This window comes from Schistocerca nitens, chromosome 2 (assembly GCF_023898315.1).
Source record: "Schistocerca nitens isolate TAMUIC-IGC-003100 chromosome 2, iqSchNite1.1, whole genome shotgun sequence".
NCBI lineage: Eukaryota > Metazoa > Arthropoda > Insecta > Orthoptera > Acrididae > Schistocerca > Schistocerca nitens.
In genome coordinates this window covers 688,610,218-688,623,038 of record NC_064615.1, presented here as the reverse complement: position 1 = coordinate 688,623,038, position 12,821 = coordinate 688,610,218, and the positions used below count along the sequence as shown (strand labels likewise).

Sequence of the window (12,821 nt, the reverse complement as noted above, 5' to 3'; positions counted from 1 at the left end):
CACTCGAGGACCACTGGCAACAGCACAGAACATCCCGCAGTCACCAAAAGTGGCACGTCGTCCAATAAAATATACAGGACACATCCACCTGTGTTCGCGCGTACTCGCTCATGTTTACAACATGAAATGGAAATGAAGTCCCATGCTTCTTTACAGAGCGTAGGGGAACGATGCGGGAGACCCGCACCGCCTTACTAGGCAAGGCCCTAATGGAGGTGGTTTGCCGTTGCCTTCCTCCGACCGTAATGGGGATGAATGATGATGATGAAAACGACACAACAACACCCAGTCATCTCGAGGCAGGAAAAATCCCTGACCCCGCCGGGAATCGAACCCGGGACCCCGTGCTCGGGAAGCGAGAACGCTACCGCGAGACCACGAGGGCGGACTGTTTACAACATAGGCTAGGTTATAAACCGTCCTTATGGCACGCGTTAACGGCGCCTTTTTTCATAATCTGCAGGTAGCTCCGGTCCTGATGGCCGAGGAACTTTCTTTTAAGAGAAGCATATCCGCTAACGTAGTAAAACGTTCTTCTCTGAATCTGAAATAGCCCCACACTCTTGGACGTCCGACAGACCGGCGTCAGTGCAGTCGATGTATTTTTGGAAAGCTGTGTTATCACACCAAGAGATTCCCCGTGCCTGTTAAAAAATAACTGCCAGACAGTGATGTCAGAGGTTGTACCAGTGGTGTCAGTGCACTCTGGCGGCAAGTCTTTGCATTAGGGGAGTGTCTTTTGCCTGTCTGGCAATGGCAATGAGATAATACAGGGAGGTTGGTTGGTTGGTTGGTTGGGGGAAGAGACCAAACAGCGAGGTTATCGGTCTCATAGGATTAGGGAAGGAAGTCGGCCGTGCCCTTTCAAAGGGACCATCCCGGAATTTGCCTGGAGCGATTTAGGGAAGTCACGGAAAACCTAAATCAGGATGGCCGGACGCGGGATTGAACCGTCGTCCTTCCGAATACGAGTCCAGTGTGCTAACCACTGCGCCACCTCGCTCGGTTTTTGCCTGTCTCCTGGAGGGAAACCGTGAGCCTATTTTTGATTATACAGTTGGTGTGGATGAATCTTGCCACGTCCAAGTGGTAGGATGAGTTTCAGAGCATCGGTGATTGTTCCGGAACACCGAGGAGAAGAGTGTATTCGGAGATGGCGTCGTGTATGCATCACAGAGTTGGTTCTGCGGGTGAAAACACGACGTTCGATCCTGGGTACGAGTGTCCTGGATGCAGATTTGCAGATCTTTCGCAGCGCTGAGCACGGAATTCGCCTACGACGGGCAGTTGTCTACCGTCGGCATCTTTACAGCTGCGGGACTTACGTAACTTTTTGTGTTGCGTTATATCCTCAGTGGCGTGTTCTTTCAGTTTCTGGCAGCAGTTAATAAGTTAATGCATGCGGTATAGCTTTTCAGCTGACTCTCATGTCAGATTGAGTCAATCACGTAGCGTTACCATTGTTATATAAGGAAGGAGGCATTGCGTTGAGAATACCACTCTTTCATGTAACTTTGTCACCGAGCATTACTAGTGAGATAACTGTGATCTACATGTGTTCTTTATTGTTTACTTTGAACATCGTGTTTCATAAACAATTCTGTTTTAATAAATTAGTGACTTCAATGAAAAGCTTTTCTTATTTCAATAGCGAATATGCGCTGTTCATTTACTAGTTTTGATTTCTTTTTGTGGGACATTAGACGTTGGTTATCGTTCTATCACAGGCTGCCAACTTAGGTTTCACTAGTGGGATCAGAAAACATTAATAAGCGTTCAGATAGTCTGTTGCGCACAGATTTCAGTAGTGTTTCTTAAGGGTGGTTCTGTGTCGACACAGTCACTACGGGGCCGAAATGATTCTCACGAGGGGAGTCGACGATGTTCGGGTCTCAGATTTACTCCAAACTTCATGCGTTTTTAGTAGTCCGTAAGGACAACATAATACACAAGTAGTAAGGCGTACTACTTGGGCAATTTCGGAAAAAATTACAAGGAAAGTTTTACGCGTCCAATATATACTGGTGAGTTGCGATTCCAAATACATGATGGCAGCAGTCAAGTGATTAGCGTTCAAGGTCTGTAATAGGCGAATTGCTAGATCGAGTCCCACCCAATTTTTGCTTCTTTTTTAAGCTATATATTTTTCAACACTGTCATACTATTTCATATATATGATATTCCAAAGGCAATATGATGAAAGAAGCTGTTTGTATGCATGTAGTTTTAAATTATACTGCGTGATTGTGATTTTCAAAAAAATCCCGGCACGTACACAATTATTTCTTTCTATATTAGTAAGGTCTCACCGCTACTGAAGTTAGCTGCCAAACGAAGCCTGCCTCTGCATCTGCAGGTCGAAACGTTCAGATGCAAAGCAGTTCTGCGTACCTTAACCGATTGCAGGCATGAAGTATTTCGTAAATCACGAATGGCATACATCAGAAAACTTCATGCGTTTGGCCGTTTAACTGTCGATTGTTAAAAATATACTATTTGTTGCAAAAATTAAAATTAGTAAGAAAGCACATAACATTGGAAGTCCAATAAAAGATCACGTAAACACACGTGTTTTTCATGATATTACCTTTCAGATGTCACATATATGAAATAACATGACCAGTGTTGAAAAAAATATAGTAGAATGAGGGGCAATCGATCCAGAGAGGCACCGATTATGGCGGTTGAACGCTAACTGCTTGGCCGCCTCCACCTCGAGCTGAGTCGTAACTTGCCAATACATATTCGACACGTAAAACTTATCTTGCGATTATCTCCAAATTGCCTAAGTAACTGGTATATGGGGGAAGTAACGGCAACCGTTACCGAAAAATGATTTCTGATTGATTTTCCCGTCTTTTTAATGAAGTTTGAATTTTGCGCCATTTTGTCATATGACGATGGCAGCCGTGGTTTTCCATGTTACTTATCTGCGATACTTCCTATCAGTAGCCTGATAGCTTTTGTGTGGTGAACATTGTCGTTTGATTTTTATTTTCGTCGTGGAGCAGGTAACAACAGGGCAACGCAAAGTTATTACAAAAACAGTGAAAGTCCCACCACAACCGTTCGTGAATTGCTTGTGACACTCGGGCGTAATGCTGCTCCAACCGAATAATCAGTTCGGAAGTTGATCCGGAAGGTTTAGAAAACAGATTCTTGTTCAAGCGTTAAGTAAACGGGACGACCGCGTTCTGTTCGAACACAAGAAAACATTGCTGTCGTGCATGACAACGTGGCCATAAGGCCCAGAAAATCGGTTCGCCGACGAGCTCAACAATTGAATTTATCACCAAGTTCACTGCATGAAATGCTTTTAGACGATCTGAAAATGCACGCGTACAAGAATGAGCTTACACAAGAGTTGAAGGCTGCAGATCATGAAAAGAGACACCGATTTGCTCAAAGGGTCTTGGCTCGACAAAGGGAGAACGAGAACTTCACAAAAGAATAATTTTCTCAGATGCGACGCACGTCCACCTCTGGATACCCCAGTAAGCAGAACTGCAGAATGTGAGGTAACGAAAATCCACGAGTGACTGTGGAAGATGAGACTGATCCACAACGCACGACTGTATGGTGTGGGTTCTGGGCAGGAAGACTGATCTTTGAAAATGATGAGGGGGAAGAGAGGGGGGGGGGGACCGTCACAGTGAACGGCAACCGTTACCGAAAAATGATTTCTGATTGATTTTTCCGTCTTTTTAATGAAACTGACGATTTTTGGTTTCAACAAGACGGTTCGACATGTCACACATCCCGTGAAACGATTGCACTTCCGCATGAAAAGTTACTTCAAAAAATTATCCCTTTGCGTGGCAACCAGGAATGCCCTTGCCAGATCACGCGACCTTACGCCTTCTGACATTTTTTTGTCGAGATTTGTGAAATCAAAAGTGTACGTGAACAAACCACAAACAGTACACCAACTGAAGGTTCAAATGGCTCTGAGCACTATGAGACGTAACATCTGAGGTCATCAGTCCCCTAGAACTTATAACTAATAACCTAACTAACCTAAGGACGTCACACACATCCATGCTCGAGACAGGATTCGAACCTGCGACAGTAGCGGTCGCGCGGTTCCAGACTGAAGCGCCTAGAACCTCTCCTCCACAGCGGCTGGCACCAGCTGAAGGATGAAATTAAAAGGAATATTAACGACATCCCACTAGATATTTGTGAACGCATCATCGAGAACTTCAATGAACGCTTTGCTTGTATACCACGCGGCATTTGTGGTGGATACAGTTTTTCATAAATAAATGGGAGAAATTGCTAAATGTGTTTGTAAAAAACAGGAAAGTATTAATTTTCAATAAATTTTGTATGTACTATTGCACTTCTATATTCGTCCCTGCTTCCCGGACACCCTCTGGTACACCTTACCACTTGTACATTATATTGTCCCAGTGATTCCGTCCGAACAGGCCTGGGAATTTGCAACGGGAGGGGCATGTCGTCAGCAAGCAGCTCTCCCGACCGTCGGCAGTTTCCGTGACCAGAGTTGTTACTTCTCAGTCAAGTAGCTCCTCAATTGGCCCCAGAAGGGCTGATTGCATCCCGATCGCCAACAGCGCTCGGCGAACCCGGACGGTCAGCCATCGAAGTGCTAGCCAAGCCGAAGAGCGCCTAACTTCAGTGATCTTATGGGAACTGCTGTTACCACTACAGCAAGGCCGTTGGCATGTTGTTCTAATGGGCTACTGAAATGATCGTATGGCATTGTTGGCCGGGAGGCCCCATGCGGGGAAGTTCAGCCGCCGTATTGCAAGTCCTTTATAGTTGACGCCACTTCGGCGACTTGCGAGTCAATGATGATGAAATGATAATGAAGTCACACAACACCCAGTCATCACGAGGTAGAGAAAATCCCTGACCCCGCCGGGAATCGAACCCGGGACCCCGTGCGCGGGAAGTGAGAACGCTACCGCAAGACCACGAGCTGCGGACAATAGGCTACTAAAACGTATGAAATAAGTTCGTGATCGAAATGTAGTGGCCTCCCATTTGTCAATGCCAAATCGACTGGCATTTTGTAACTTCAGGCTTTCTTCCTTTATCGTCTTTTTTTTTTTTAAGAAAAAGAAACCTGAGTTGTGCAAAGTTAACTCGAAAACTGGATAATCCACACCCTGATAGTCAACAAAAATGGTTAAAATGGCTCTGAGCACTATGGGAGTTAACTTCTGAGGCCATCAGTCCCCTAACTAACCTAAGGAGATCACACACCACTGTCCGAAGCAGGATTCGAACCTTCGACCGTAGCGGTCGCGCGGTTCCAGACTGAAGCGCCTAGAACCGCTCGGCCACTCCGTCCGGCGATAATCAACAAAGCTGGCTGTAGTGATGCTGGACGCCTATGCTGCTGCTGGCGCGGCGCGGTACTCACGCTGACGCGCGCCTGCAGGGCGGCCAGGTCGACGGCGGTGCGCAGCCCGACGACGGCGGTGAGCAGCGCCTGGTTGCGGCGCGTGTCCATGAGCGCGCGCACCGTCACCGGCGACACCACCTCCAGGTCCGGCCAGAGCCAGCGCGCCACGCGCAGGTACACGTGCCGCCACGCCACCGTCGCTACAGACACCGCAGTGACGAGTCGTACAGGGTGTTCAACAAATCAGTGGCGAGCAGTCGGGGGAAGCAGCTGAAGCACTGCTTCGGTAACAATAACTACTCGTATAATAACATTTACGTAATTACACTGAAGCGCCAAAGAAACTGGTATTGGCGTGCGTATTCAAATACAGAGATATGTAAACACGCAGAATACGGTGCTCCGTTCGGCAACGCTTATACCGGGTGATCAAAAAGTCAGTATAAATTTGAAAACTTAATAAACCACGGAATAATGTAGATAGAGAGGTAAAAATTGACACACATGCTTGGAATGACATGGGGTTTTATTAGAACAAAAAAAAAAGTTCGCAAAATGTCCGACAGATGGCGCTGGACAGCAAAACGTCAATGACTGCTACCGTGATGGGTGAGAGGTACGCCGATATGTTGCAGAATCGCATCATCCCCAGCCTGGCTGATAAACACCTGCTGGAACGTACGATGTTTATGCAGGATGGCGTTCCACCCCATATTGCTAGACGCGTGAAAGATCACTTGCGCGCATCGTTTGATGATGATCGTGTGCTCAGCCGCCACTTTCGTCATGCTTGGCCTCCCAGGTCCCCAGACCTCAGTCTGTGCGATTATTGGCTTTGGGGTTACCTGAAGTCGCAAGTGTATCGTGATCGACCGACATCCCTAGGGATGCTGAAAGACAACGTCCGACGCCAATGCCCCACCGTAATTCCGGACATGCTTTACAGTGCTGTTCACAACATTATTCCTCGACTACAGCAATTGTTGAGGAATGACGGTGGACATATTGAGCATTTCCTGTAAAGAACATCATCTTTGCTTTGTCTTACTTTGTGAAGCTAATTATTGTTATTCTGATCAGACGAAGCGCCATCTGTCGGACATTTTCTTAACTTTTGTAATTTTTTGGTTCTAATAAAACCCCATGTCATTCCAAGCATGTGTGTCAATTTGTACCTCTCTATCTACATTATTCCGTGATTTATTCAGTTTTCAAATTTATACTGACGTTTTGATCATCCGGTATAAGACAAGTGTCTGGCCCTGTTGCTGATAGGTTACTGCTGATACAATGGCAGGTTATCAAGATTTAAGTGAGTTTGAAGGTGGTGTTATAGTCAGCGCACAAGCGATGGAACACGGCACCTCCGAGGTAGCGATGAAATGGGAATTTTTCGGTACGACCATTTCACGAGTGTACCGTGAATATCAGGAATCCGGTAAAATATCAAATCTCCGACATCGTTGTGGCCGGAAAAAGATCCTGCAACAACGGGGCCAACGACGACTGACAGAAGTGCAACCCTTCTGTAAATTGCTGCAGATTTCAATGCTGTGTCAGGGTGCGAACCATCGTCGGTCTGGGCTTTCGGAGCCGAAGGCCCACTCGTGTACCCTTGATGACTGCTTGACACAAAACTTTACGCCTCGCCTGGGCCCATCAACACCGACATTGGACTGCTGATGGCTGGAAACATATTGCCTGGTCGTATGACTCTCGTTTCAAATTGTATCGAGCGGATCGGACGTGTACGAGTATGGAGACAACTTCATGAACCCATGGACCCTGCATGTCAGCAGGGGACTGTTCAAGCTGGTGGAAGCTCTGCAATGGTGTGGGACGTGTGCAATTGGACTGATATGGGATCCCTGATGCGTCTAGATACCACTCTGACAGGTGACACGTACGTAAGCATCCTGTCTGATCACCTGCATCCATTCAAGTCCATTGTGCATTCCGACGGACTTGGGCAATTGCAACAGGACAATGCGACACCCCACATGTCCAGAATTTCTTGAGAGTGGCTCCAGGTACACTCTTCTGAGCTTAAACACTTCCGCTGGCCACCAAACTCCCCAGACATGAACATTATTGAGCATACCTGAGATGCCTCGCAAAATGCTGTTCAGGAGAGGTCTCCGCCCCCTCGTACTCTTACGGTTTTATAGACAGTCCAGCAGGATTCATGGCGTCATTTCCTTCCAGCACTGCTTCAGACGTCGAGTCCATGCCACGCCGTGTTGCGGCAATTCTACGTGCTCGCGGCGGCCCTACACGATATTACGCAGGAGTACCAGTTTCTTTGGCTCTTCAGTGTATAACCACATATTTATTCAACAATATCTAGATAAAACCTTTACATTTTTTCGGGACACATAGAACTGATACGACCAATACTGGCAGAGCACTAGGAGCGAGCCGTAGCAATGTCCGCATAGCTCAGCTGGGATGTGGGACAGTTGCGCACGCAGCTGTGTTTGTCATTTGCAGTATGTCCGTTTTTCTGTCACAACTGAAGCTCTAGCTTCGGGAAGCGAGAGATTTGCGCGCATCTCTGTTGCTCACAGGCCGTGTGCGTGGTTTTCGGCCATAAGCTTCAGACTAGCATGTAATACGGAGTAACGGAATGTGTCAATTAACAGTGCGGTGTTGTAATGCTCAGTTTGCACCAGGGTGCCAGGTAGTATCTAGTAATATAATGTGGAACTATGTCTCAATGTACAGGGTGAGTCAGAAAGGACGGAATGACACAGGCACTGCAACATTGGACAACCATTTCTAGTCAATGATCGGTCCAGTTGGGCCGTAGGAGCCTGTCCATTCCACGTAAACACATTCCACACCACTATGGAGCCACCATTAGCTTGCGCAGTGCCTTTTTGGTGACTTAGCTCATTGGAGCCTGTGCCACACTCGAACCCTACCATCACGTCTTACCAGCTGAAACAGGCGCTCATTTGACGAGGCCACTATTTTCCAGTCGTCATGGGTTCAACCGGTATAGTCACGAGTCCATGCCGTTAGCAAAGGCCCTCGCGACGGTCGTCTGCTGCCATAGCCCACTAACTCACATTTCACCGCACTGTCCAGATGGACATGTTCGTCGTACGTCCCACAATCATTTGTACGGTTATCTCACGCACTGTTGCCTGTCTGTTGGCACAGCTCCCACAGAAACGCCGCTGTTCTCGGTCGTTAAGTGAAGGCCGTCGGCCACTGCATTCCACGATGTAATGCCTGAAATTTGGTATTCTCGGCACACTCTTGACACAGCGTATGTCTGAATACTGAATTTCGTAAAGATTTCCGAAATGGAGTGCCCCATGTATCTAGCTCCACCTACGATTCCGCATTCAAAGTCTGTTAATTACCATCGTGCGGCCATAACCACTGCGGATACCGTTTCACATGATCACCTGAGCCTAAATGACAGCTCCACCAACGCACTGCCCTTTTATACTACCGCCATCTGTAAATGTGTGTACTGCTATCCAATGACTTTTGTCCCCTCAGTGTATGATGCCAGCACTTCCCTAGATTGTGAGTACCTGTGTAGCCATCTTTCATAACTCTCTTTACGCTTCTATCATTTTCGTCACACATGCAAGGCCATCACATGAAATACCTTACCAGAGCTTGACAAGTAGTAGTAGTAGTAGTAGTAGTAGTAGTAGTAGTACATAAAATAATTACGGTGCTTACCGACATAGGCGGCGAACAGGTAAGGCGCCAAGACGAAGAGTGAGATGACTGCAAAGACGCGGTAAATGAAGACCCTCATCTTCTCTAGCTGTCTATGGGCTGCCCATAATATTTCATCTTCCTGCAGACAAGTCCAATGTTATCAACTTCTTCAGGAGAAACAGACTACTACATGTGTCACACAAATATCAAATATTTGTAAATCAGTACCGTTGTTAACCATCGACTCTTCCTCAGTCGGAGCGAGTCTGGTTTACTTAATAAAACGGTAGCAACGGATGGAGAGTCTCACATGCGAGACCTGTTCCACTAGCTTCTTCCTTCTCTACGGATAGTCCGTGAGAACAGACGTTCTCGTCAGCCCAGCGTCGTGCTTCATCGGTGGGGCGAATTACGCAGTACTGTTGCCCGATACAGCCTTCGCATTTATCACGCAGAGCGATGCTGCTATACTCTGTTCATCATAAGAATAAACCTGATGTAAACATTACGCCACATGTTCTTCCACATTTGCTTGAATCTCAATGGATTTTGTTTCACGTGGAGCGGAAGCCGAGCTGTGATCAGTACAGTCAGGTACGATCATAAGGATACGTTTTATGCTGTGTTACACGCACATAGACTGGGCGATAATGCAAGACAACAGCTTTAAACTTGGAAAGCACTGGCCAGTCAGTGGCCCAAGTAACCTGCAATGATGTTAACAGTTGCAGTTCGACGTAAAAAGAGACGAGCAAAGAAACAACATAGCTTCGACTGTCATTTAATTTTTAAATAACATTCAGAAAAACTCCAGCACTACCGCGCGCTTTTTAGGCGACCACAAGGAAAGCATAAAATGCTCTCGTTCTCACCTGACAGTTTCTAATTACAAACAACAGCGATGAAAATTCCTAACTTAAACACAGGGTAATTTTTTGAGCGAGCTGTGTGTGATGCAAAAGCATACTGCAGGGATTTCACCGTACTATTGAATGCTGAAGCCACTGAAGGTATTAATTTCAGTCAGTCGTCTGGTAATCTCTTAGCTCCTTCCTTATCCGAAAAATACATTTCAGGTCTCGAACTGTCATCTGCTACGTATATAAGTCGATCAACAACTGAATCCGCGAAGCCAACCAGGCGCCGCATTTTCTTCTCTTCTTTTGTGACGTGCCATTCTACAACGTGGTTTGAAAAGTTCTCGGAACGGAATAGAAAAAAAAGTACTTGCATCACTGAAACTTTTTTTATTTTTCTATGTAGTCTCCTTGTAGATTAATGCACTTGGTCCAATGATGTTCGAGTGCCTTGATCCCATCTCGAAATTGAATTTCCTCCAGGCCTGCAAAATAGTTGTCATCTCCGGCTATCAATTCTTTGCTTGAAGTGAATCTTCGTCCACCAAGAAAAATTTTCAGTTTTAGGAAGAGATGGAAGTCTGACGGAGTCATATGAGGTGAATAAGGCGGGTGTGGCAACAATTCATACCTTAGTTCGTGTAATTCTGCCATGGCGACGGCACAAGTGTGCAGGCGCGCATTGTCATGATGGAAGATGACTTTCTTCCTTTCTAAACCTGGCATTTTTCGGGTATCTTTTGTTGCAATTTGCTCAGGAAGTTGGCGTAGTGTTCTCCAGTAATTGTTGACCCGGTGAGGAGATAATCTACATACAGAATCCCCTTCGCATCCCAGAACACTGATGCCATGATCTTTCCCGCCGAAGGATTTGTTTTTGCTTTCTTTGGTAGCAGAGAATCGGCATGTTTCCACTGCTTTGACTGTTTTGTCTCTGGGGTATAGTAGTGCACCCAAGTTTCAACTGTGGTCACAAACTGGCGCAAAAAATCTTTTTCGTTTCTCCTAAAACGGGCCAAACATTGTTCCGATATGTCCATAATCATGCGTTTTTGATCGAGCGTCAAGAGTCGCGGCGGCGCCCATCTTGCAGATAATTATTTCATTTCTAATTCTTCAGTTAAAATGTGATATACCATTTCAGAAGACATTTGGCAAGTGTGAGCAGTTTCACGCTCTTTCAATCGGCGATCCTCCATGACCATTTTGTGCACTTTTACAATGATTTCTGGAGTAGTGACACATCTTGGCCGACCACTGCGCGGATCATCATCTCAGCTCTCCCGACCAAATTTAAATCCATTTGCCCGTTTGGAACAGTTGAATATGAAGGAGCAGAGCCCCCCCCCCCCCCCTCCCAAGTATATTCTGGAAATCGGCATGAATGTCCTTTGGTTTCATACCTTTCTTTACGATGTACTTAATCACTACTCGACTCTCGATTTTTTTCCATCTTCACAAATCACTACGCAGGAACAACAAAAGAGTCACGTCACCGCCACAGCTCTCTTCTAAAAGAGCATTGACGTGGCATGTGCTTACATTACAGGCAACAGTCCAACGAATATTATGTGAACAACTCGTTGCGCTAGCGGTGACCTCTTGTGGTGATTCTGAGAACTTTTCCAACCACCCTCGTGTATCCCGCCAGGTTCGGTAGCAACATGGGAAAAAGGTGCATGAGTTAGTTCCAGTACGTCTGGCAGATTAAGAGTCTTGTTATTTCTGGGACCAAATCCCTTAACTTTGCTCCAGATCACTTCTGTTGGGTTCATATTGTAATCGTACAGCGGCGCATGGAAAAGTGTAGCATTTATATGGCGTGCTCGATGCTGTGAAAATGGTTGTTTTTCACTTTTCTACGACACTTCTCTGCATCTGTGGTGTAAAACAATCGACATAGCCCAAATAAAGAGTATCTGGTTTTTCATTTTTGCCTAAAACATTAAATTGTTATGTTTTCTTAATTTAAGCAACCTTTATTAATAGTCTTTCATAAAATACCGATAAATAAGAATCTATATTTGAAACTAAAACAGGTATTTCGCGTGCAGTACGTAATTAGAAACAAGAAGACGTGCATTAATCATAAAAAATGATGATGAATTGTACACTTACGAGTTGTAGGTGCTTCAAATTGAACGAGAAAAACATTTGACTGATGCGAAACTTGAACCCACGGTACCAACTCCGCTACGTATCCAGCGTGCTTGTATGTCTCAACTGTATCTTGTTAAGTCGCTTGGAAAACTTCAAAACCGATTATCTCCGTAAATTTATGAAAAACGTTAAGGACAACGTACTTCTCGGCACTTTTTAACCGTGTTCCACACGCGTGTTTCACTACAGAACAGGGAGCAGCAGCCCAGCCATTTTCATACTGCATATTAACAGCGCGAAAATCATAGCACAGCAGTGCAGAGGCTGTGACTACACGATTTTTGAAATAAAAACTACATAGCTAAAGCGTAATTACGAAAAACATTAATGGCTGTTAATACATTTGAATATCTTAAAGTTTCATTTAACGTTACTTAGTAATGATATATCTAATACATAAGTATGACCTACATCCAAGAGCGTGTAGGTGTGCGGTGGCTTCTGAGCAATAATCGCGTTTATTTGTTTACAACAAGTTTATTCTGACGATGAACGGAGTGTAGTAGTAGTTCGTTACGCTGTTAAGGCGACACACTGCGAAAAACAAAAAAAACAATATTCGTGCAATGAAGTACGCGAGCTCATTTTTTTCTCTGATTCGAAATAATTACAGTGAAAAATGTTCAACATGAAAGTAAGGTGGTGATGCAGGCGAAATTAAAATAAAGGATACTTTCGATCACTTAAAATTTCATTATGGTGTAGTAATTCGATTTCACACTAAACATAATCTGGTATGTACCTAC

The 12,821-nt window shown here is 45.4% G+C and overlaps 1 protein-coding gene across 3 annotated transcripts in view; it reads right to left on the bottom strand.

Annotated features, from left to right (window-relative positions):
* LOC126236842 (uncharacterized) overlaps nt 1-12,821 on the bottom strand; it is a 138,020-nt gene that overhangs the window by 88,882 nt on the left and 36,317 nt on the right. For all 3 annotated transcript variants that reach the window (XM_049946446.1, XM_049946447.1, XM_049946448.1), the window contains exons 2-3: nt 9,077-9,197; nt 5,393-5,574 (exon numbers count right to left, since the gene is read on the bottom strand). In XM_049946446.1, coding sequence (XP_049802403.1) covers nt 5,393-5,574; nt 9,077-9,197 — 303 coding nt within the window. The remainder of the gene's footprint in view (nt 1-5,392; nt 5,575-9,076; nt 9,198-12,821) is intronic.